The following is a 27578-nucleotide window of genomic DNA, read 5'->3' as shown; positions in this document are numbered from 1 at the left end:
AGAAACAGAGAGAGAGAGAGGGAGAAACAGAGAGAGAGAGAGAGAGGGAGGGTGAGAAGGAGCGAGAAGGAGAGAGGGAGGGAGGGTGAGAAGGAGCGAGAAGGAGAGAGGGAGGGAGGGTAAAAGGAGAAAGAGAAAGAGGGACAGAGAGAGAGAGAAGATAGAGAGAGTAGAGAGAAGGACAGAAATAGAAAGTGATTACATGGGGGAGAGATGGAGGGAAAGGAGGGAGAGATGAAGAGATGAGAGGATGAGGGACAGAGAGAGGGAGATACTGTACACTGTGTGTGTAGGAGAGAAGGATGCGCAGAGAGAAGGCTATGGAGCATGAGAGGAAGAGAGGAAGAGAGGGATGAGAGAGCAGGAAGAAGGAAGGAAAGCCTGTGAGCACCAGAATGGGGCTTAGAAGAGAGAGGGGGAAGAGAGGATGGGAGAAGAGAGAGGGGAAAGAGAGGATGGGGGAAGAGAGGATGGGGAAAGACGAGTGGGAGGAATGCAGATGATAACAAGCTGACAGTGACACACTGCCAAGCCCTCCTCCTGAACAGCCACCCAGCACCAACCTGACTCACTGATCCTCTGCAGCAACTCCCCAGCCCCATCCCCCCCCCACACACACACACACACACACAGAACCCCCCCACACACACACACACACACACAGATCACCGATCCTCTGCAGCAGGGCCCCCATGCCACCAGCTCTCAGCATTCAGCAGTGCACTCTCAGGAGATGACACTTGCGGGCCTGATATACCAACCTCATTTCAGCAGTCTCAACTAGCTCATGTACACTACGCCAGAAAGAAAGGTAGCAGTGTGACAAAGGAGCTAAACAGCGAAAACAACATTAATATTTTAAAGATTACGACTCCCGTGACACTTCAAAGAGAGGAAAGCTCCACAGCAGAACCACCCAGTGTTCTGAGAAAATATTCATACGGCAACATTTTCCGCCATTGGTTTCAATAACTAGCTCTGCACGCTAGCCACACATCATCTTGAAGAGTCAGTGCATTATAAACAACAGAGGTAATTAACCAGTACACAGGGCTTCAACACGGGACATATTTCACGCTCATGCAGATACATTAGGAGGGAAATACACAAACATTAGAAAAGAAAACAAATAAACAGTCTTCACGGATCTCTCGATAGCCCTCATCTCCTGGTAGTCTCTAACTTTTAGTAGTCACGCATAAAACATAACATAATAATGTGTGAGTCAAACCATTGAGTCGTGATTAATGCCACGTTCCATTAGACATTAGGCCCTGTGCTTAATGATGAGGGGATTTGAGGGGTGCAGGATCAGCCCCGACAGGTGGGGGGTGGGGGGGGTGCAGAGCGAGAGGGGAGGGAGAAATCAAGTAAGTACCATGTGACCAAATTAGATTTCCTCTAAAACCCCAGCTCTGCAAGAGATTTGGCCCTAAAGGGGAAGTGAATGAGAGGGGGTGGTGGGGGTGGAAGGAGAGACAGAGAACCACTGAGAGTGAGGGATGAAGCAAAAGGTAGACAGATTAAATGAGACAGGTGAAAAAGGGCCAGCAAAAAAGATGAAGAAAACAAGGGACTAAGGAAATGTTGAACAAGAAGTAGTGATGGAGAGAGTGATGGAGAGAGTGATGGAGTGATGGAGAGAGTGATGGAGAGAGTGATGGAGAGAGTGATGGAGAGCAAGGAGGGCGTGTGAATGGATAGACAGTGAGGATAGACTGACAAAGACAAAAGACTAAAAGCACATATAGAAAGAAAGAGAGACCTTGAGAGAGAGACCCACCATGGCTGTTGCAGCGCGATGTCTCCACGAGCCGGTTATTCTGGTCGTAGCACGCCATGGCCTGGTAGCGGTAGCCCTGCCCGCACTCTCTAACATCGACCGTGCCCATGCCCACCTTGGCGACTGGTGTGCCTTCAGGACGCACCTCTGGCAGGACGCAGTCTGACCAGTTGCCCACGGGCTGCGCGTTGTACTTGTCGCATGGACAGTACTGGGTCTCGCTCAGCGGGAACTGCTGGCTGTTCTTACACTTGTCCCTCTTCTTGCTCTTGCCTGCCACACACCGGGAACAGGAGAGAGAAAACACTCCACTGCACAATCACTATGGCATGCAGTCAATGCAGTCGATCACTAGAGCATTTACACTGTTCACTACTGTACACGGTGTGCACAGTCATGAACAGTGTAAACGCTCTAGTGATTGTGCACAGTCATGAACAGTGTACAGTAAACGCTCTAGTGATTGTGCACAGTAATGAACAGTGTAAACAAACAATCAGATTTCAGTCACTCAAATTACTTTGTAAACTAACTGTGTAATTGGATGGATTACAATTTTATGAAATCGGGAGAGTTTCAATCCATTCATTTCATTCCATTTCAATCTGATTACATCTGGCATATAAACCGATACTCAGATTTTATTTGGATCTTATCATGACTCTTGTATGAAGATGTGTCATCATGGCATCTGATTTTTTCAAGTTCACTTAGCATGTAAACTGGAATATTCTGTATTCTAATAATAATCCAATTGCTGCTTTAATTAGATTGTTCTGCATATTAAACCACACCAAAACAGTAATGCAACTCCTAATGGAATATCCAGTCTAAGATTAAACACTGAAAACAGAATCTGATGTAAAGACGGACAAAAGATGGAAAGCATTGTTGGCACACATAAACCTCTGCAGTAGATCAGTGTCTCAGCTTGAGTACTGCTCAATTATTGCTATAAATAAAACTCTGCTGAGCAGGAGGTGAGAATGCGCTCCTGAACCTCATTCACTACTGCAAGAGGCATTGTACTATTTGTAGTCCAGGCAGAGATGGGCTCCAAGACAACAATGAATCTGATCAATATCAAGCATTATTATCTCTATCGAACGGGAGGGTACTTCAGGAGACTAAATGCGGAGGGTACTTCAGGAGACTAAATGCGGATTGGAGCCATGAGCACACTTTCGGTGACTGCTTTGGCCCTCAGTGGGCACTTAAACTCATAGCAAAGGATGATATTTTACACCGATGTTTTGTGCTCATTACCGAACGTAAGCCGTAATTAACGGCTTAGGTCTGCAGATGTAACACATCCTCAGTGCCACCTACGTGTCCATTAGGAGGACGTGTTTTTCTGCGCAGCGTCTACTCCAGCAGTGGCTGCGGTCTTAGCTTTCAGAGTATCCTTCGCCACACTTCACTACACACATCCTGCTTAGAGCCCTTTGCCTGTTTGTTTCAAAGCAATATTCTTTGCCAAAAGCAAGTTCACTAGTTGTTTGAGTGAACCTTTCCTCTGCCTTGAAGGATTCTTGGTTACAATTTACTTGACAATATTGACATAAGAGAGACATGACACTGTCATGAACATGTCATAAACAAGTCATAAACGTTTATGACATAACGCTTCTGTTATTAAGTGACATTTGTTTTTTGTCATAACAAGTTAGGGTTAGGATTAGGGTAAGGGTTAAGGTTAGGGTTCATGTGTCATGACAGTGTCATGTGTTCATGAGAGTGTCATGTCACTCTTATGTCGATACTGTCAAGTAAAGTGTTACCGGATTCTTTCTTTGCCAACAGTTCTTCATAATGTTCTTCAAGTCAACCTTTCCTCTACTTTGAATGATTCTTTGGCAAAAACAAGCTCTTCCTCTGAAAAACTCCACTTAATACAAAACTCTGTCCATGACTAAATGACCAACCTTGACCACAGACGGACATGATGTGTGTACATACAGCACCCGTTCTCTCTCATTCTCTGTGACATCATCAGCATGCATGAATAAACACAGTAGTCGTCTCTCTTACCCACGAGAGCCCTCCTGCGAGTCCGCACGCCCACGCAGTCGAAGTCGCAGGGCGAGAACTTGGACCACTGGGTGAGCTGGCAGTCATCCTGGCAGGGCAGCTGGCAGGGCTGCATGATGAGGGGCATGGTGCTGGGCAGCTTCAGGCACTGGCCCACGTCTGCCACAGAGCCGTCCAGCTGACGACACGACACCGCTATGGGGCCCCAGGCAAGAAAACGGCACAGGACACAGAGAGAAGCACAGACAGGTCTGAGAACAACACACAGAGATGGCTTAAAGGCACGAATGTGGCCAGTGCTGTCTGTGGATAATTATGTGGAAAAGGGCTGATGGCTCAGAAAAATATACTTTCACAGAGAACCTGTGGAATTGTACAAAGAGAAGAAACATGTCTAAAATAATTTTTGATGTTTTTAAAAAGTTATTCCAATAAATAAATGACAGTTTTTGGGCAGGTGACACAAGTTTATTGAATTGAAATAAGTCCCAAAATATTTCAAACATCTAAAGAATAAAAATAGAGCCATGCATCACTCCGCCATTTCCAGAAGGCCGGTTTCCAGCAGTCGTGTTATACACCGACTTCTACGCTACAGTTGGCAGGCTGAGGGTGACCTTAAAGGCGACGCCTGTGGCGTTGATGCACTGCACCTGAGGAGCTCCTGATGGTCTCTCATGTAGGGACGGCCATGTCAGAGTGCGGCGTCCGGCGTGACGGACAGCGACCGTGGGGCAACAGCAATGTCACGGGTCATAAACTCACAACAGCAAAGCCCTCATCACACTTCCAGTCACTATCTATCAATCTTAGCAGAGCCCACGGTAGGCCTGTGATAATACAATATGACCCATTGGGTGACAGTGGTGGTTTCTGCTTTGTCCACACTGTGAGTGAAAGTGAAACTGATCTTCGCCCTACATACAACGACCGAATTGACTATTTTTAACACAAATTTCCTATCTGAGAAACCAAACTGAATTTGTAAAAAAAACAGGTTCACCTCTACAGACCACATCACAGTGTATAACACTTTAGGGACTGGTGGTACGTCTTTACAATTTCTTTACAATCACTTAACCTCTATTTATAAGATAAAGATAAAGATAAAGATAAAGTATACTTTATTGTCCCCCATGGAGGGAAATTCATCTTGGGCTCCAGTCACTGCATCTTGCAACACAAGATGCAGTGCAACTTGCAACACACCACATATGAAGTCACAACGTGAGTGGAGTGCAATACTATGGGGAGGCCACGTTTAATACTTTCCCAAAAAGCAATTCAGAAGGTGGAGCTCTTTGAGCTGTCCAAGTGCATCAAAATAAGGTAAGTTAACAGAGCCTGAAAGAGCTTCAAACTTCATCAATATAAGCTTGTTTATCTGGGGGGGAGAAATCCCATTTAATATAGAGCTCACTGCACTGTCTAACCAAGCATTTGCAAATTGAAAATAAAATCGAAAACATTAATTTAGCCTCTGCATTATAACGCAGGTCTGGTGAAACCTCCTTTAATTACGACTGTACAGTAAGAAAAATGTCTCCTCTGCTATCCATATGCATACTGGGCTTATTTATCTAATGTGTTATATAAGCACTAAAAATTACTGATGCATTTGAATCTATTGTAATTAATGTCTTGTTATAATAATGTCGGTGTGTATTGCAAATGTGGAGGAGGACTGAATTGAGCTGTTGATCTTACAGAGGTACTCATGAGGGGAGACTTTTGATCTGTGTATATGCAAACATCTGAAGGCAAAAAAGATTAGACCTCAGGTTTTGTGTCTGGAGGCAGTTTGGCGCTGAATCATCATTAACCACAGAGTTAGTTATCTTAAAATGATTATCCCCCTACAACTGAATTAAACTGGGGGGAAAACGCTAGCCATAGGCTAAACTCTAGCCATTTTCCCTTGCAGGCAAACTGTATGTAAAGAGCAGGGCTTCACCTCTGGTTTGAAGTCCCGATCCGCAGGCCTCCTGAGCACCGGGACTCTCCTGGCGGACAGACCACGGGACCAGCTGACACCGCCGCCACTTGTGGGTCTTCCATCTTCCAATAACAATTAGAGTTAGACAATTAGCTGCTAGCGTCGCACTGTCACTGTGATAGCAATTATGAGGAAATTAGATAATGTATTTTTCTAAGTGATTAAGAAACTGAGTTTTTTTAGATTATAGGAAATCCCTGGTGTGCGACAATGCCAGTTGCTTGTGAGCATTCTCCATCCTATTTACTTAGCATTTCACATATCAGGTTATCCTGCTAAATGGCAGTGAAAGTGCAAATGTACATGACCATGGCTTTTACTGAGGAAGGCACTTGGACTGCCATTCTGAACATTCTGGGTTTTCCTGTATGCTCAAGTCACTCAAAAGTCAAATCACATCATGAATGCCTCAATAGAAGGCCCATGCAGGCAGACAGAATAACAAACTCAGCAGACATTTTCTACACTAAAGGTACGCAGTTTATGGCCGTGTACCTGTAGCCAGGGCAGACGGCTGGGGCGTCGCACTCCTTCTCCTCGTGTAGCAGCTCGGGACACTCCTGGCCCCCGTTGGAGGGCATCTGGATGACCATGCGCCTGCGGGACTGCTTGGGTTTTTGGGCCGCAGCACCTTTGGGCACAAACGCTGGGTCAGAAACAGAGCTGTAACGATGCAATAATGTAGAGGGAAGTAACACTGCATCATGACATGCGCATCATGATATGCATCCTATTGTTGGGTAGGTAGTGATATTCAGTGTTGGTAAGAAATGTAAACATCACAAACACTGCAGCGGGGGAGCCAGGGAGCCGTGTTTGCTTGGGAATGGTTCTTCCTTCCTGCCCAGATATTTCTAAGCAGCTCATATTATCACACATTCATTCCAAGGCTCAAGCGTAACCTCTCATTCAAATCAATTAAACGGGAGCAGTTTATTCGAAAATACCTGATGAGATAAATTTCTAATCAGAGGCATGACCAAAGCCGAATAAAAAATGATATATCTATCTTGTATATATATATATATATATGCCTACTGTGGCAGCAGGTTTATACATCAGTGCCACGGCAGAGGTCATAAAACAGGCGCAATGATGATTTCATGCCATAAATCAGCTTAATGTATTCAACAGCGTCCTCCAGCGTGATAAGACTGGATGCTGTGTGTGGTGCGATCTTCCTCACGGAATGAGAAAGAGACACGCTACTTGAGCAATTCCACAATTATTTCAATGCAATTTAGGCATGATACATTACAGTAATAAGTGGAAGGCAAAAAAAGAGGGCAGTGTAAAATAACGTAATGAAAAATATACAAGAAAGATTTGTTGTTTTCTCTCTCTATAAGGGATTTGGTGTGTATGATGTATGCCCTATACTGTGGGGCTTCTACTGTACCGGGTTCACAGGACGGTGTGCAGGCAGACCATTCACTGAATGGAGTGACCAGGCAGTCCCTCTTACATGGGAGCAGGCACGGCCTCACTGCCTCAGGACGAGGTCCCTCTGGGCACCTGAGTTACACACACACACACACACACACACACACACACACACACAAATAAGTAATCGAATCACATAAACAGACACACATACCGGTATACATGCATATACTGTACATACAGTACACACACACACACACACACACGCACGCACACGCGCACATGCCATGGCACACACACGACACACACACACACACACACACACACACACACACACACACACACACACACACACATACAGATACACTTGTAAGCGCTAAGCCTCTTATGACCCTGTTCAGACTGCAGGCAAAAGTGGCCCAAATCTGACCAGGTCAGACTTATTCAGAAGTAGTGTGAACAGTCAAATCTTGCCCAGATCTGATTTTTAAAAAATCAGATTTAGACCACTTCCATATGTGGTCCTGAATCAGACCCAGATCAGATTTTTTTTAATGCGGCCGCAGTGTGAACCACCAAGCCGGATTTGATGCGACTTCTACAATCTTTTTTCAATCTACATCGACATTTGTCACAATTATGCGCCGCAGGAGTTAGCTGATGTCATTGCTATTTTTTTTTTGCGCATGCGGGTCAGTTCGAAACCGCAAACAGTTAAGACTGGAATCTGATATAGGCCACATTTTAATATGAACAGCCAAACAAAAAAATCGGATCTGAGCAAAAAATCCAAATTGAGCATTAAGACATGCGGTGTGAACGGGGTCTTATTGCAATTCCCACACCACATGTGTCAGGACCACCCGATATCCATCAGACACTTTGCGAGCGTCACATTGCGATGCAGGCCTCCATCTTTGCCGCGCTCCACACCAGTCCAGTCCTGACGAGTCCTGTCCCGAGTGAGCGGAGCAGGCCACAAGTTCAGCTCAGTCAGTCAACAAGGGCTCCGGGGTTAAAGACATGTCACAGAGGTTTGGCCTAAGCCCGCTCGTTACGCTAATGGAATTAATTATTGGAGATTAAGGTAAGTCAGTTGTCTGGTCAGGTAAGGATACCTGTGGTGTTTCACGCTCTGGAGAGTGAGAGAGAGAGAGAGAGAGAGAGAGAGAGAGAAAGAGAGAAAAAGAGAGAGGTGTGTGGGGAATGTGGGACTGCACCACGGAAAAGATCATCACAGGCCTGACGTCAACACCTAAAAATGCCATAATCACTTTCACTGGCAATCATGGCACGCTTGCCCTCACTGTCACTGTTTTGGATTACAAATTGTATTGACACCTGGCAAAGCCAGAGAGAGAGGGAGAGAGACAGAGAGAGAGAGAGAGAGAGGGGAGAGAGAGAGAGACAGAGAGAGGGAGAGAGAGAGAGAGAGAGATATGTCAGAGAACATGTTGTAGGGCAGAGAACAGCCCACGCTGCCGTTACGCTACTCCACACTGAGATGTATTGATTTTATCACTGAATGGTAATCCCTCTAATCGTGGCATCGCTACAAAAATCTCAAGCAAAGTCTGAGCTCTGACTAATCTGTGGTTGTGTGTGTGTGTATGTGTGTGTATTCGTGTGTGCGTGTGTGTGTGTGTGTGTGGGGGGTGTGTGTGTGTATGTTTTAAGCACTGGTCCTCTCTGCAGTTTTCCTGCTGGATAAAGATAAATGAGGGCAAATGGTCAATCTGAGAGAGGCGTCCGGTAATCTGATCTTTGGCCATATCCTTGGAGCATTATGTGATGCCCATGCTTTATTTCCTCATCCTATTGGTGGGAACCTGCTGGATGATTAGGGTCAGCTTTAATGCAGAAAGAGAGAGACATAGAGAGAGAGAGAGAGAGAGAGAGAGAGAGAGAGAGAGAGAGAGAGAGAGAGAGAGAGAGAGAGAATGAGAGAATGAGAAAGAGATCTTGGTGTTCCGGGACGTCAGCATTCATTAGAATCATGCCGCGGAAGCCAAGCGAGGCTGGAACAGAGGTGGGACAGAGACAGGGGCACCACACGGCCACATCAGATTTATTTTCTAATGCCAACAGCAGCAGCAAATCCTCGGGAGGGAAACAAATCCTGGGGAACTAAACGCATTCAAAGAGCAGGAGCCTTTGGCATGTTTCTTGATTTGCTGCCTTTCAACCACTACTATTGTGGGCCTACTGTCACATGCTTGTCACATGTCCACAGGAACAGTTAACTAGGAACGGGAAGTGTAATCAAATGTATACCTTGTCATGTCTTGATTGATTCACTCTCACTACAACAATGGTCTGTCTCATCAACTACTCACCATGTGATCCCTAACACACACACACACACACACACACACACACACACACACACACACACACACACACACACAAAAAAATACAAATATAAATACCCACACAGATAACATCCCCAAGGAGAGATTATTAGTATATTAGTATATATGATTATATAGACACAAAACGCACATATTAATAAAAGCACACCTGCATAAAGGAGGGCACACACACACACACACAAACATTAAAAACTGAGAGCCTTGTGTGACAAGAGGATGAAGTGAGATCAAATCAATTTCTCCTTGGCTCCCTCAGCTCCTTCAATGCATTGTGCCTTTGAGTGAAGCTCGTCTCACAGACGTTTTTTTGGAACTCCTCAATGAAATAAACTCAAAATTCAAAAGAAAGCAAAATAGGCTACACATCAAAGACCATATAGACACATCACCAAAGCCTCTATAAAGGCTCAAAAATGCAACCCGTGAAGAAATTAGGCAAAACATAGTAATTAACAGACTGAACACTGCAAAGCACAACGTTAGCACACACTCCAGGATAAAGATGTTCGTCTGAGCCGCATCCTCCAGTGAATGCAGAAAACAGCCCTGTTATACTGCCGCGACTGTGACTGTTTTCTGACACGCTAACATGAGGCATTGTCCAAATTAGAATGCCGTCAAATGAAATTAAATTTCATTTCAATAATAGGGGTGCATTCATTTGCAGAATGAAATTGTTCCAGCGTTGTTAAACAGTGCAGTTGACACAACCAGCACAGTCATTAAGAGATCCAATTATGTTAACATGTTGTCTATTCAAAGTCAATTCTCCTGCTTAGTATTATATTTTAATTATGTGTAAATGTCACAAATGCTAATGTGAGGAAAGATAAGCACGCCATCTACATGGAGGTGGTCTGCACGGAGATCATTAAAATTTGTTGTCAGGGCAATGGCTTTGTTGGATCATAGACTTCCACTTGGTGTGTCACTCTTGCCTCAATGGGTCAGAAATGGATCACGGGAACAAATGAAGATAACAAAGGTCAAGAACACACATGCTTCACTCTGTGTCCACAACATTAATGGGTACATAGGTATGAAAAGGTCAAGAGAGAGGATGAAAAAAGAGAGATGAAAGAGAGGACAAAAAAAAAAGATAGGGAAGCAATCCCCATGAAATGAGCATAAAAACCTGCATGCAAAAATAGTTGACTAGTGATAGGGATTTCCATCATACATACATCATACATCCATCGTCTTGGCATACGACCATGTGTGGGGAAAAGCTTGGGCCACGAGAAGCTCTCAGGCCCTCAGTGTCATGGGAAGTGACAGCATGCGAACTTCAGCCTTCGTGATACCAGCTGGGACTGGCCCTCCAAAACAGGCCTTGTTGTCTTGCACTCTCTCATCTTGGTGCCGATTTAATTGCATTAAAGAATCAAGCCCACTTAATTACTGCCATTATCATCAGTGGAAAATTACAGAGCCTAAAACTGACTAGGATGCAGTAATTGGTCTGTTTGTGATTCTATGCTACGTGCTTTTATTTATTTCTTTTCCTTCCTCCATCTTGCTTGAGCAACTCTCTGCCTGCAGACTAGAGATAGTGGGAAGGAAAGAGGCTGCTTTCTACTTTTCTTTCTTTCTGTCTCCTCTCTCTCTCTCTCTCACTATCTCTCTCCTCTTTCTCTTCTCATTCTCCCTCTTCACAGCTGAGCCTGTCAGTCAGTCACAGACTTAAACACCCACCACATGGGCACGCTCGCTCAGTGCCAAACTTTTCTCTCCTTCCCTCAACCACCTCCTCTGCTCTCACTGTTAACCCTTCACCGGCACCCACCACATCAGAAGCCCAAACCAGCACAACAGCAAAAAGCGCCTCCACCTCCGAGACCAGCACTCACTTCTTGGGGGGCACCTGTCCCACGTTGACCTTGACACAGATGACCTTGCGCGTCTGCAGGCCCATGGAGCAGGAGGCCTTGCTGGTGCTGAGGCTGGCGTTGGTGCTGGCCACTGATGGGTCCTCGGTGCACTGAGACCAGGGCCCTGTCTGCCAGTGGTACACCATGCAGGGGTGCTCGTTGCAGCTGCGCGCCTCCTGGAGGTAAGTGCTGTTGGGGCACGTGGCTCCCCCTGTACGTGCAGAGGAAATATGGGTAAATAAATATACACCAATACAGTAGGATTTATAAGAAATATGAATAAATATATAAATATACACCAATACAGTAGGATTTATAAGAAATATGGATAAATATATAAATATACACCAATACAGTAGGATTTATTTATATAAGAAATATAGGTAAATATACACCAATACAGTAGGCAGGATTCATTTATAAGACCTGCAGTGCATTCAGAATGTTTTCAGACCCTTTCTGGTTTTCCACATGTTGTTACATTTCAGACCCATCTTTGTCATCAATCTACACCAATAACTCCACAATGGCCTCTTCAGGACTTTCACAGAGTTTTCCTCCAATGCCACTCCTGCCTTTTCATGGCTGACTGTATGCTTTGAGTTGTTGTCTTGTTGACATGTAAACATTCCCCATCAAGTCTGCGATCCTGAGCACTCTGGAAAAGGTTACACTCAGGATAGCTTGATATTTTCTGGCATCCATCTTTCTCTCTATCCTGACTACTCCCCGAGGCCCCGTCACAGAAAAAGACATCCCCACATCATAATAGTGCCTCCACTGTGTTTGACTGTAGGGATGGTATTAATGAGGCAATGCCATAGACAGTCAAAGAAAATGTTCGGTGTTGGAAGTCATTCAGAATCAGCTGCTTTTGTGGTTAACTCACAGTAGGCTATCATTTTCCTTAATCTGTGGCTTAAAGCCAGGTAATTGCTTACATTTGACCACTCTACAGTATAAGGGTCTGACTGATGGAGTGTGGCACTGATAGTTGTCCTTGAAGTCCAACATTCAATTCTATTAGGCCAAGATGGATTCCAATTAAGTTATAAATGGGATATTGTGTCCTTTATTTTGAATAAATTAACAAAAAGACTGTGTAGACTGATGAAAGTCTGAAACAAGACAAATGTAGATGGCATCTGAAAACTTTCTGAATGCACTGTACATATGCACACACACATACAAGCACATATACATTCATATACACATACACACATACACACATACATAAGGACACACAAGCATCTACAGGCACAAATGTACAGTAGTTGGAAGGAAACCCATCACAATTTGGGAATAACAATAACATATATTCATACACACAAACACACATAGCCATCTAAAGACACAAACATACTTGGATACACACAGTTCACATGTTCATACAGACATTCATACAGTACATAGCTGAATAGACATCTTTATAGATATATATTATTATCCACACACACACACAAACACACACATACACACACACACACACACACACACACACACACACACACACACACTATGGGATGTGTATGGATGAGAGATTATAGGCTCTAATGATGGGAACAAATGACAGTATGCCAAGCTACCTGTGACTAAAAAAAACACATACACACACACACCAAATACAACTACCCTTGGGGAATTGCACCCCCTAATAGGTTGTGTGATAGATCGTCTCTTTCCCCTGTTTAAACTGGGTGTGTTTTCATCCCCTCACTCCAGTGTCAGGAGAAGCATTTGCCTTAAGAACGCCGCATTACTCCTGGAGTTTCTTTTTTTAAGAGAATAGGCTCCCCTCAGATGGATGGGCCACTGAAGTGCTCGGAGCCTCCCGTTTCTCAAGCGGAGTCGATACTTCGCCGCGCCAAGCCCCCTTAGTGGCTCTGAATTATTGCTGACATTTACAGGCCTTGGGGATGATGGAGCCGCGGGGCGAGTCAAAGCTCCCCTCTCATCCCGCTCAAGCACAAGGAGAGTGAGAGAGCAGGTGCCGAGCGAGGGGTCGAGCACGGTATTAAAGGAGAGTGAGAGAGCAGGTGCCGAATGAGGGGTTGAGCGTGGCATTAAAGGCGATGGGGTGGAGAGGGAACAGTCGGCAGCGCGCCACATCCCACGCTGACCTTCGGTCACCCGCAGGCTTGTAACGAGGCCGACTGGCCCTCTCTCAAGGTGTTCGGAAAAGCACCGTCTCAGCATGCTTTAATTGCGTCGCTAAAAAAGCCGAGAGCCGGGGCTGAACTAGCCCAGGGGATAATGCGCCTCTTGGAGGGATCAGGAGGGAAGCTTTAGTGCCACACCAAAACATAAAAAATATTAAAAAAACACTCTTTCAATGGCTGGGCTCCCCTCTGACCACATGCATCCAAAGTTAAGCTGAAGGGTTTAAATAAGCACACTGAGTGGCTCCGTGTGGTGTTTTAAACCAGGGCCAAAGCCATGAGATGGCCTGTCCACTCTCCGTGTGTTGTGATGGCCACCCCCAGCAACACCCTGTTTCTGTTATTAATGTGTGGTGCTGCAGAGTCACGCCCACTGATTTATTCACACATCCATGGGAGAGAGAGACAGGCAGAGAGAGAGAGAGGTAGAGAAAGAAACAGAGAGAGAGAGAGATGGGGAGAGAGAGGGGGGGTACTATCCATAATGCATAAGGTTTGCCTCTCTCTACATGAATTGCTGATTTCATGAATGCATCCTCCATCATGAGAAGTGTGCATGTCTAATGTAAATTGGCAACAGTGAAATATTCCCACGGTGAGAGAAAACAAAAACAATGTTTTTTTGTGAAGAAATATTTTGGCACTCAAGAGTGCAACAAGCTGCGTTTGTGGGAAATGATCCTTAAAATATATTTGCCCCTCTAGCAAGTATCTCATTAATGTTTTTTCTCTCCCCAAAGCCAAGTCTTTTTTTCCCAAAGCCAAGAATGCAGTACAGAATCACCAGGAAGAAGGAGATACCTCACAGTTAACAATTCATAGCTATAGATCTACGTTCAACTAACAAATACACTTCTTTTCATTCACATCGAATGTGTAATGGTGCACTGCACATCTACAGGAGGGGTAAAATCAATATACCAAGTAGTTCTGGAAACTTCGGAACATTTGTAAGACCTTGAAAGAACAATGGTAATTGTTAGTATGGACATTTAAGTATTTTAGTATAGAAAAAAAGTAAACTATGCTTTTGTCTACGTCACGACAAGCCTATCCAATTTAGTCTAATTTTGCTAATGGTGGCAGCACAAACTCTAAAAACTAGAGCTGCTGAAAAACAGCCTTGATCCAACACTAAAAATTACCCTCCATCACAGTAATCCAAGCCACTACCATTGTCGTCACTGTAGAAACAGAACACAAAGTGCTTCTTAGCACCGCACAAATAACAGGAAACACATGCGCGCACACGCACACGCACAAGCACACGCACACGCACACGCACACACACACACACACACACACACACACACACTCACACACATGCACACAGTCAACACACACTACACACTATCAGAAAATGCCAGCAATTGAAAACCACATAATGAGACTTCAGTCAAAAGCTCTGACATTAAACTTATGCAACACCAGCTCTCAAAGGATACACAGTCAAATGGACCATGTATTGCAATCCTGCTTCCCTTTGTGCTGTCTATCATCATCAATACTGTAAAACACATGCATATAAATGATATCACTGATGAAGCCTAAATCTAGGACAGAGGCTGTCTCTGAATGGAGAATTCCCACTGAACAACAACAAGCTAGTCCCTGTTTATATAACTTCATATGTTTTCGCTCACACCAATAAACCCACAGTAAAAAACACTGAGCTCTCAATACATCTGATTATGTGCAGAAATTATCCCCTTATGAAGAGCAAAACAAACACATAAGATGAGTAAACAGTCATAGCTTGATTGAGTCACCTTCTCCAGCGTTGTAGGCCAGGATGGAGCGGGTTCTCATCTGCCGGCCCTCTGTGGTCTTACTGGAGCAGGTCTGGGAACAGGAGGACCATGGCGTCCAGGGGGTGAGGGCACAGTCTCTGGGGCAGGGCACCTCACAGACAGCTGGCCCTGGGGCAGTCAGCTCACTGCAGAGGCCCTTATCCACAGGGGCTCCTACACAGGGCAGGACAATGCACATTAACTCAACTTGCCTCATAACATTTGCAGATAAAACGCAGCACATGATATCTAAGCTATCATGAGGTTTTGGTAAAAACAACAACAATAATAATAATAATAAAAATAATCATAATGCATTTCATTTCAAAAGCACCTTCAATGACACCCAAAGTTACTTCACAAATACAAATATAAATATAATTAATAAAACATTAAAATAACAGAAAAATCACATTTACAACTAATGCAGTCATAAGTAACAAGTAATACTGTATGTAAAAGTCACAATGAATAGTTAGCCAAAAGAGATGGGTTTTAGGTTACTTTTTAAAGTCTGCAATGGATTCCCAAATGCCTGATGTGATGGGGAAGTGAATCCCCGAGCTTAGGGGCAGTAGAACAGAACGCTCCTTCTCCCCCAGGGCGTGTCTGGTATGCTGAGTGGACCTGCTGAGGAGGCTCACAGTGAGCTGGCAGGGGTCTGCTTCTCCATAAGGTCAGTGAGATAAATGATGATACTCGCTGCAGATTTTTGGAGTCGGTGGAGTAACTTATTTGGGATGCCAGACTGGACGGAGTTGCGGTAATCAATGCGGGATGTGGGCTAACATAAGCGCTGACTAGGACTTCTGCACTGTGCTGAGTGAGGGCTGGGCGTAGTCGTGTTATGTTCGGAAGGTGGAAAAAGCACTGCAAGAAACACTGCTGTTTGCATGTGTGCCACAATGAAGATTTATTACTAAAAATGTTATAATGGCATTAATCAATTCTTTTCACTGTATCTAATTGTAAATAAAAACATTTTGTACTTTATTTTGCTAAATAACTATGAAAAATTATCTGTCATGTCAGGGGACCCCTCTCTTGCATCGGCTGCCAGAGCTGGTACCTACGTCTGTATCCTAGCAACTCGAAAAAAATCTAACCTACCTATCAGTCCTCTATTCAACATCCAAGAGGATTAAATTGTGATTCTTAAAAAAACAATGTATACAATGGACGTCTTATGCAATGTATTCTATGAAAGCATTAAGATTATTTATTTTAAGAGGCTCAAATCACAGGAAAGGATAGAATTAGAACATGTGAATATAATCCCTATGAACCTTAAGATGAGGAATGAAACATACATGTAAGATACATTATGTGATTTTGATAATTCAATCTCCATTAAATATTACAATTAAAATAGATAACACAGCATTGTAATCCTTCACTGGAGCAATACCAGTGTTTCACTTAGAGAATAAACGCCAAACTGCACAGATGGCACAAAAATACTTTACTTCTGCAATGTGACCTTGAAAGTGACCGCTGTGGTGGGTTCCGTTGGAATGTACATTGTACCCAAATGAAGGTCATGCCTGTCTGTGCATAAGCAATATTTCTTCGACTGCGCGTCACACTTTAGATGAAATACTTCATCAGGATCTAGAAATAGGCCGAGACAGACACTGGCGGTCCTCAGAGGCATGGGCCATTTTACACTGGTGCATCTATAATGCATGAGCCATCTTCACAACCACAGCAAGTGGAGCCTTTGCCCACATGTGCACTATGTGTGCTTTTAACACATCTCACCACGCAATGCCCAGCCCTCGCTCCGACTTCAACCATTTCCAATTCCAACATGGGAAACCATATCTCTCTCTCTCACACACAGACACACACACACAGACACTCACTCACTCACACACACACACATTAACGGTTCTCATCTGGTTTTTGGTCTTCTATTTTGGATTCTATTTTGGTCCTTTTTTGGGGGCGGTTTTGACCGTGTCACTGGTGGTTAATGGCTCTCGAGGACACAGAGCTGTTTTTTAAGGGAGCCGCTTGAAGAATATTCATCTAATGTAATCATTATGGCCATCGGTGCTTATGGGAACAATCACAAGTGGGAGGCAATACAGCAGCTCAATTACAGGCACTCACAACATGAGGGAACAGATGCTGTCTGGAAGAGAGGGGGAGAGACGGAGTGAGTGAGAGAACAAGGGAGAGAGGGAGAGGGAGAAAGAAAAGGAAAGAGAGAGAGAGAGAAAAGGAGCATGGGGAAAGAGAGTGAGTGAGTGAAGTGAGAGAGATATAAGTGAACAGCAAGAGAAAGACAAAGTGTGTGTGAGAGAGAGAGAGAGAGAGAGAGAGAGAGAGAGAGAGAGAGAGAGAGAGAGAGAGAGAGAGAGAGAGAGAGAGAGAGTGATATCACGAGTCTACACACAGCCTGTGAGAGAAGCCATTTTCTACCTTAATGGGCAACAACAACCACACCAGTACAATAAATATCAATATGGAGCTATGGGTGACTCCAATGTGTTTTTTTCTGTATTGACAGCAGACACTCAACCACATTTGCATTGATCCATTTGTTTACTTTGCACAGGGGCTGCTTGTGTGACCATAAGTGGACTCCAGTCATGATGGCAGACACGGATATGGCAGACACCAAATCCAGAAGAAACTATGAGCCAATCCATTCTCATCTGGGCAGCCCCAAAGGGTAAATCTTACTTCCTTCTCTCTGTTAGGGGCAGTCACAGTGAGAGAGGTCTGCCTGTAAAGCAGAGGGACGGCCTGAAAATCCTCTATTCTCCTGTCCCAATCCATCCCACTGCAACACCAAAACGTGAGCAGCATCACATCACAACTAAGCTTTTTGTCAACCCAAACTCGATTATAGTGTTTAATGTTTGATCCTCTTTAACCACACAGGAGCTGAAATATCTTGGCAGTAATTAGTTTCATGAGTAATGTAGATTTTTGTTTTTATAATAATTTCCCATCGGCAAGGACACAAGGACACATCGGCAAGCACAATCGACACCACAATTGTTTTTGTTTCTAATCCGCCACTAGCGGACACTAGTCGCAAGGTTGCAAGTGGATTCCATTGAGTGAGTATGCTAAGCGTGGCGCAGCTTAGGCAGAAACAACATGAGGAAAGTGATGGCGTATCCATTCCTCCCAAGTCTTAATGAGGTGCAGTCATGGGAGGGGAAAGTGCACAAGTTCAGAGGGGCCTGACTAAGTTGATGAGCTGCAGAGAGCTGAGTATGATTTAGTGTAAGTAGTCTTTAATTGCACCACCAGGGCTTGGGGGGGGCAGTACATGGCTAATGCTGAGACAGGGAAAAGTTAACAATGGAGAGAGAGAAAGAGAGGGGGGGTAGAGACAGACAGAGGGGGGAAGAGAGAAAGAGAAAGAGAGAGAAGAGACAGACAGAGGAGGGGAAGAGAGAAAGAGAGGGGGGTAGAGACAGAAAGAGAGGGGGAAAGAGAGAAAGAGAGAGAGAGAAAAAGAGGGCGGTAGAGACAGAAAGAGGGGGAAAGAGAGACGGAGGGTCACCTTCAGCTTACCTGCACTTTCTTCGAAAGACAAAGTGAGACAAGACCATTAGCGCAAATGCACCCGGGTCAATGTGATAAAAGATTTGGCACCATGTGGGGAAATCTCACCCAAGGACGAGAGATTAAACAACAGGAAGGTTCTGCTTCGGCAGGACAAGTGGCGAGGAAAGGACAAATCCCCGTAACATACCGTATATGACTATTTAAGCAACACCATTAGTGGACAAACTTTTTACACAGTTCTTTGTCGTAAACAATAAATAAATACTAGGAAATGTACCCACAGACAACAAAGGTATAGTTCTAGATATATGTAATGTTATTACTTGCCTACAATGATTATACTTAAAGAAAACATATATGAGCTCTTGAACCAAACCATTTTTTATTAAAGGGTGCTATTAATCAACTGGTTTGCACACAATAAAAGAAACCATATGGTCTCTCACCATCGCTGTTGATGCACTGGATTTGGGGTAGCTGTGAGCCTGGCCCACAGTCCATGTTGTCGTCGGGGATGCACTCCTCCAGCTTGACCAGCGTCCAGCTGTAGCAGCCGGGCTCCTCGCAGGGAATGGCCTCCATCAGGTGGGGGCAGCTGCCCATTCCCCCCGTGGGATAGTTGGTGATCACACGCTTCCTCATCTTGAAACCTGGGGAAAATATGAACAGACAGACAGGCAGACAGAAAGACATCAGGAGACACAGAATACTGTTTGATACAGTACATTCATTTAGGTGCTATTGCTGATTTGATTTTTTTGTGTACAATTATCATATGAGCTAAATAACAGTCAACAGACTTGCCCAGCAAAACCAAAGAATTATAGAGGGACTAACAAGAGCCATTTGTACATATATTAGAGCCATTTGTACACTGAGGAATCCCATTTGGATACATTTGGCTTCACTGGATACTTTCTGTCATTAAAGAATGCATTTGGTACATTCAGTACGCATCTGTATTGAACCTAATATCCTGTATCAAAACGGTTCGGTACGAATATGTGTACCTTTACACCTCTATATATATATATATATATATATATATATATACATTCATATACAAACTCATTCAGTAGTAGCTCACATTTTCAGTGCTTTCCTCCCCTGCCATTTGCATAATCTGCAGTCCCTACAGCCCGGCGTGAAAATGGCTTCTGTAAGTGGCTCAGTGGGAGTCCATTCTCACCTTTCTTTCCCAGTTGGTCGTTGCAGTTCTCGAAGGTGCAGGGGCCCCACGCTCCCCACGGCGACACGTCGCACTCGATGGGGCAGGGGATGTGGCACAGCTGGGTGGTGTCGGGCACCGGCGTCGTGCACAGCCCAGAGTCCAGCGGCTGTGACGCTGCGTGGAGGAGGGGCGGACAACAGACATGTAGGACTCTACTACGACCAACAATAATAATAATAATAATACTTTTACTTTTTATAGCACTTTAAGACATTCAAAGACACACGCTTTGCAGCTTTTACATAAGTACATAGCAAACAGACAAGGTACAGTACATGGAGAAGGTTACGTGAACAGAGAAAACCACATGCTCATGGACAAAGCAGAAGACTAATCTAGAGAGGTGGGCGATGAAAAGCGGAAAGCTGGCAGAGTCACTACTTGCACAGGTCCACTTATTTGAGCTGCTCACGCGTGATGAAATGGTGTGGTAGGTGTAGCCATAGGACCTTACAGTGTAGAACAGCAGGCATATTAGAAGAGAGAGAGAACTTGGTCCTGGTCTGGTGCTTTTTAAATAAAATTTATGATAAGATATTCACTCTTTATTATTCATAATGAATTGTTAAACAATCTATTAATAATGTTGGTCAGACACATCATATGGTTTTGTCTGTTGTTTTTGTTTTTGGCAGGCTGCGGAGAGATGCGATTCATTCCAAACACGGAGCATCATCAACAGAAACAAGGAGCTGCATCTCACAAGGCGCGGCACGTTTTTCACAGCTTTCCCCAAACCCGGAGCTTGGTAATGAACTACATTAAGAGCTGAGGAGCGGAGAAATGTACCGCTGAAAGGTGTCTCTCTTCCTTTGCGTCACTGCCAGGATGCTCAAATGATGAGCCTGCTGACATGACGCTTGGTTTGACATCAAACAAAATCATACCCTGCCACTTTAAAGACTATCAGAACATGTGCGATCCCTGACGATTGCTCTCACGAGGTTCCTACTCAGAGTGATTCTGTATTTCTATCCCCCCGCCAACCCTACCCCCAATATGCACACTTACAAAATTAGAAACATGAAAATGGCGGGTCCCTGTTGCCTGGTTTCTGCTGCCATTCTCTTGTAAGCACTGCAAAAACAGCGTGAAAGAGATTTCTGGCTCCAAAGGGAGAATGAGCTAAGCGAGTGATAGCGGAATAATTACAAGCTTATCCACAGTGCGCTTGTCTGAACATAGGCTAAAATCGTAGGTGAAACATTCAAGCTTCACTTGTGCTTTAGTGTTGTTTGTCTGCCAGATGGTACAGACCCCCTACTTAGAGAATTTCTCCATCTAATTAAAACTTGTGCATGACACACACACACACACACACACTCTCTCTCTCTCTCGCTATCTCTCTTTCTGTCTAGCTGTCTTACTCTCTCTCTCTCTCACACACTCACACACACACACACATACACACACACACACACACACACACACACACACACACACACACACATCTGCTTTAATACCCCCCATCAGAGCAAAATAGTGATAATGATGAGGACGGCTGACCGCGATGATACAATCACATTCTGGTATCAGCAAAATCCCAAGTCGGGCCGGATGTCTCTCACTGTTTATTGTGTATGCCCAAAAAAGGCCTGTGGTGAATCTATCCCACTCCCCACCGTGCCTGTTAGGCCCTGTTCTTGCATCTCTATTTAGCATCCAAAACCATCTCTGGTCAACTGGAGCAGCAGCAAGGGCGTAGGTTTGGTCTCTTTCACCAGCCACTATAGATATATAAAATGATTAAAATGTGATACTGTCCAACTACTATCCATGATTAAAATGTGCTACTGTCCAACTTGATCTAACTACACTGTGTAGCCTACATAATCTGTTCAACAGAGAAGAATGGGTGAATTTGGACGCACTTGTTGCACATTTGGACGCACATGCTTGTAGTGAAGTAAAGCTGAAGCGCTGCATGCTGTAGCTCACTGGTAGTAATTATAGGTAACTTCAAATCAGCGCGATTTACCCTTATAGGCTACTGCACATTACAAGATCTGTACGAGATGATCCACAGCACTGAAGTGAAAAATTATTTAAGTGTAACGCATGTGAGCGCTTTTTTCCCCATTTCAACCTGATTATTGGTGGGGACATTTCAGTCGTAATTTGACATTGGTGTGGACACGTCCTTCGGTCCCCACGCAAATCTACGCCCCTGAGCAGCAGTCCCATTCATTTGTATGAGGTCATGGGGAGCCTTGCTTTGATTGCTTTGATTGACCAATCAGTTGGGGGCAAGACACCAACAGAGAGCTAACTAGAGGAGCAAACAGGTCACATGGTCAGGGAATGGAGAGTGGTGACATTGAACAGGATGCAATTACTCCAAATTGCTAAGTGTATTCACTGCAGTACCGAAAAAGGCTCTGATGACAGTGGGAAAAAAATATGCTTTTAATGCAGTCTACGGCGTGATAATCATACTCTTTTTGAGTAAGCATAGAAATAGCAGACTAAAAAGGCAGACGGGTTATCATTTTTTTCTCAGGCAGGGGCGGATTCACTGATGTTCTTTTTTCAATACCGCTGCAAATGCATAGGAATGCGTTGCTTTCTCTCACAGGGAAAAGTGTTTTGCATTTAAAAGTCATTGGACTATCATGGGGAATTAGCAAGACAAAAAAAGTACACTATCACCCTGTTCTCAGAGAGCGACAACAATGCCTCAAAGAGCAACCACACATGTAATGAGCTCTCCATGGACACACATAAACAAACACACACACATACACACAAGCATCGCATGTAAATGGATTGACATCACTAGCATCTTTGGCATTTGAACAGATAGTGCAAGAAAAGGGCCTTGGCCACGGGAGCCTTGGACATTCATGATGTCGACAAACAGAGGAGAAGAGATGAGATGAGAACAGAACAGAAGAGAGGAGAAGCGATGAGAAGAGATGAGGAGAGAAGAGAGGATAGGAGAAGAAAAGAGAGCATTGGACATTCATGATGACGACAAACCAGGGCTTTGAACCGGTTCAAGGAACGAAAACGAAAACCGGCAACTTTTTGTATTTTACAGGGAACAGAAACGAAACCGGAAACGTTATTATTTTTTATGTTCTGGAACAGGAACACTTATTTAAAAATAATGGTAACCGGTTAATACCGGTTTTATTTCGTTCCTCAAAGTTTTCGTTGCCTAATTAACTAAAAAATAAAAGTATTTATTTTCCTGAGCACGTTACCCTGAGGGCTGAGGTTCACTTCCTGTGTGACATCACATCAGACATTCGCTGACTGAATGGAGAGAGAGCGGTGGATTACAAAGTCTCCACTCCACATCTTAAATAAGAGGTAAATTACGATCCATCGTTAATTAAAACGCTCATTCCAAACACAATATCAATAGCTATATTTGTCGACTCCACGTTAATGATGGACTAGCGACCATTTGGCTAAAATGGCTTTTCCCCCCGACAGTTGGAATTTGTTGTTGCCCGAGTGGCATAACCACGTGTCTTAATAATGTGGTTACGTTTGTGTGGAAATGTTCTCTTTTAACAATAAACTACACATTTCAAATAATTGTAGGCCTATTTAATTATTATTATTAATAATATAATTATAATTATTTAATAATGGTTGTAATATTATTACATTTGGTTTAAGCTGGATGAGAAAGATGTGACATAATTCTATAGCATTAAACAGCTGACAGGAACGAAATTAACCGTTCCGGGAACAGTATTTTTTTTGTTCTAACCGGTTCGGGAACGTCAATTTATTGGTGGAACTCATAACTGGAAACGTTATAATTCCGTTTCTGTTCGGAACGAACCGATTGGGGAAAAAAATCGGTTCAAAGCCCTGCGACAAACAGAGGAGAAGAGATGAGAAGAGTCAAAAAGATGGAAATGATGAGGAGAGAAAAGAGACATAAACTGAAGCAAAGAGAAGAGAAGAGATGAGAAGAGAAGAGAGAAGAAGAGAAGAGAAGAGAAGAGAGGAGAAAAGACAAGATAAGAGAAGAGATGAGAAGAGAGGATAGGAGAAGAAGAGATGAGAAGAGAAGGAAAGAGAAGAGAGAAAAACCTAGAAGCAGACTAGTATACCACATTTATTTCATTTCTTTTTTTTAATCCACCTCACCTGTAATCTCATAGCTGATGGAGAGCAGTGGAGAAGTGCTGGGCATTTGGCTGCTTTGTGTCTGGCCCTCTGCAAAACAATAGAACAAAATCAAACAACCTTGTGAATAAAGGGAAAGATGAGATAAACCACCAAGGAGAAAAGATAAACCAAAAAGATCTCCAAAACTTGAAAGAAATTTTAAAGAGCTACTTCTGAAATGAGGGTTAAGTCAGCTTTTGGTCAAGATAGGAAGCCTCAAGTTTCTTGTTGAAGGAGCACTCTAGCACTTGAGGGCTAGAAATCCAACAAACCACACACACAAAGACACCCACACACACACACAACACCCACACACACACACAACACAAACATGCATGCATGCAGACAACCACATACAGCTCTGGAGCAATAGAAATACTGTAGTCTGCTCCCTTGTTAGAGGATGGCTATAATTCCTAGGGACCAAATAAACACACACACAAGCAAACACCCCCTCTCACATACACACACACGCACAAACACACACACTTGAGCAGGCAGTTCTCCTGGGCAGTGGCCGCCCTTTGCTTTGACAGCAGCAGCAGTGGGCATGTTTATGCACCAGAGCGGCTGAGTTAGTGGATACTCCCTCTGCTCCACCACAGCGTTAGCCAGTGCAGATTACCCCCTGATGAAATGAGAGAAACCCTGCAATACACTGATAAGCGCACCGCAGACACACTCACACACACATGCGCACACGTACACGCACACACACGCACACACACACGCACTCACACACACACATACAGTACAGCAGACACAGACACCCCCTGTGTAAGCTGAGGTGACTCTACATGGCTTTTTACCAATGACTCACCCATCTTTACCTCCTATTGGCATTACTGTGTGTATATCTGCTCTGAGCGCTGCATTGTGGAGGGGGCTGTGAGAGCAGGGGTGGTCACAGAAAGAAGCAGGTCACTGCTATGGAAAACCAGCTGGTTACTTCCAGGATCACAAGGTCAGGTGAATCAAGACCAAAGGGTCTGTGTGTGTGTGTGTGTGTGTGTGTGTGTGTGTGTTTGCATGCAGAGTCTGTGTGTGTGTGTACATGTGTATGTGTGTGTGTTGGGTGGGGGGGATTTACTTGGCTATACATCTGTCCAGTAACTCTCTATGCACTTAATCCTCGTGGTGGATTAAGTCTGTTTATGTTCACCGAGATGTGTGTCTCCATAGTGGCTGTAATTCATTTACATTTAAACAGCTTTGCCTTACATTCCTGCCACCTCCAAACCCCCCCCCCCCCCCCTCCCTGTGTACGGCAGAAACATTCCTCCCTCGGCCTCCTACAGTATACATCTCCATTATCAGACTCTACATCCTCCTTGCTCCACACACTGACACAAACACACTTTGACAGGCCATTTTTCCAAAGGCGGAAAACACCGATTTCCTCCCTTTTTCCCCTATCAAAGCTGTCATGTCAGCGCCGCCAGGTGAGCTTGGGCTGATTGATGATCTACAAGCTGATCGGAAGCGAGTCACACTGCTCTTGGTTACCGGGGATGGTCTCATCACTGGCTTCGCTGAGTTAATGTCTTGTGTGTACTGGTCTACACACGGATGCAGGGGCAGGGGGACGAGATGGGGTGTACCCACTGAAGGACTCTTCTGCTGTTCTCCATCAGAAAAAAAGATGCTTTAGATGCTGGATGTAGGGCATAGTATTTTGTGATATGCGTGTATTAAGGGCCATTCACAATTGATGCTCTTTACCATCTCTGGGCATCATCTTTGCAGCAAAACCTTCTTCAGAGGTAATTCATTTGTGGGAATAGGTGAATAGGTGGAAAAATGATTTTTTGAATTTTAATGAATCTTTCATAATTTAAAACAATAGCTGTAATAGTTCTGTGAGTTCTGTGAAAAACAGGGAAAACAGAACAATTGCATACATGTATAACCTACAAATATAACTCATATTAACAGTCTCTGTGAATTAGTGTACATGGAGTACAAAGATTCTAAAATACTTGCTTAGAATGGTAGGAGCCATCTGGTTGAGACAATAAAAGCTTAATTTGAATTCAAATGGCAGGCTTTTCTTTGTCTACTTCACCTAGTAAATGACAAAAGCATCAATGGTACCTTTGCGGCAAAAAGGAAATGCTGATTTATGCATTAGTTATTTTCAAAGAACCCAAGAAGATATTGTGTGAGAGCACATTTCACTGTGAGCTACAATAACGCCTAACAGGGAATGAGGGCACATTGAGAAGGCGTGCCTGAATTGGGAATGGGGTTAAAGTTCAAATGATTCTAAATCTCACTCACTCATGCACCAACGCAGCTTACCACGCTCAGGATCATTGCTAAAGACTGCTTTTGAAAATAGAGGTGACACCCACAATACACAATACAATGGAAGTGACGCACACACACACACCACACTGCTTTTGAGGATGGAGGTGAGCTGATGAGCAAGGTTGACAGGTGATGCTGTAGAGCCGATGTAGAGGCCGCCAGGTCCTATTTGAACATCTGTATGTGAATAATAGATGCTGCATGGAATACATTTGCCCTGTCATCAACCATTTTCTATCAGTACAGGTCTGCTGTTGTGAACACAATATGCAATAAATGTCTTTAACCACACTAGAAGACCTGCTTTAGATCCCATCACAGTCCACAGCAGAAGAACAGCCACTTTATCACTGCAATGATTCCTCCCAGACCAAACTGTATCATGGTACAGATGGAATTCAAATACAAGGTCTGCGTTCAGAAAATCCACTTATTCACTAGGACTTATCATGACCTTCCTCTCTATCCTCACTATATCTCTTCTTCTTGCCTTGACTTAACTTCAAACTGGCATTCCATTCTATGCGAGCAGTGCTTGAAGTGGAAAAAAAAGGTGCTTGTACTCTTCATTCACATCTATCATATGCTGTATCGATATCAGAGAATATATCAGCTGGTATCAAGACATCAAATAGGCCATTGTATTCTTCATTTTTACAGTGAATAAAAGATACTAAGAGAGAAAGTGTCAGCTAAATGTATGTAATGTGATGTACAGTACATAGTGCACTTACCATTATATAGTTATTCAGTATGTAGTATACTATGTAATGCATGACAGAATGCTGCAAATGCAGGCAAGGTGTAAGCTGGGTCTGAGTTCAGGAACAGATACTGTATTTGGCCCTTTGAGGGCGGGTGGGCAAAAGTATAGCGCAGTCCTCTCATGACTCAGACTGTAAACAGATACTGTGGGGGGTGAGAGGGGATGTACTGTAGCATGCCGAAGGACACTGGACCATGCAGGGAGATGGGCAGGCAGGAAGAGGA

General features: G+C 44.0%; 1 protein-coding gene across 2 annotated transcripts in view; it reads right to left on the bottom strand.

The window, feature by feature from the left end:
- The window catches only part of LOC125305945 (thrombospondin type-1 domain-containing protein 7A), a 109319-nt gene that overhangs the window by 30967 nt on the left and 50774 nt on the right, over positions 1–27578 (bottom strand). For both annotated transcript variants that reach the window (XM_048261025.1, XM_048261023.1), the window contains exons 5-14: positions 24258–24326; positions 20106–20261; positions 19363–19566; positions 15365–15559; positions 11416–11647; positions 7210–7325; positions 6306–6441; positions 5769–5872; positions 3815–4009; positions 1784–2056 (exon numbers count right to left, since the gene is read on the bottom strand). In XM_048261025.1, the coding sequence (XP_048116982.1) occupies positions 1784–2056; positions 3815–4009; positions 5769–5872; positions 6306–6441; positions 7210–7325; positions 11416–11647; positions 15365–15559; positions 19363–19566; positions 20106–20261; positions 24258–24326 (1680 nt within the window). The remainder of the gene's footprint in view (positions 1–1783; positions 2057–3814; positions 4010–5768; positions 5873–6305; positions 6442–7209; positions 7326–11415; positions 11648–15364; positions 15560–19362; positions 19567–20105; positions 20262–24257; positions 24327–27578) is intronic.

The sequence above is a fragment of the Alosa alosa genome, chromosome 13 (assembly GCF_017589495.1).
Source record: "Alosa alosa isolate M-15738 ecotype Scorff River chromosome 13, AALO_Geno_1.1, whole genome shotgun sequence".
Lineage (NCBI taxonomy): Eukaryota > Metazoa > Chordata > Actinopteri > Clupeiformes > Clupeidae > Alosa > Alosa alosa.
The sequence above is the reverse complement of the archived record's forward strand: the minus strand, read 5'-3'. Positions and strand labels throughout refer to the sequence as shown.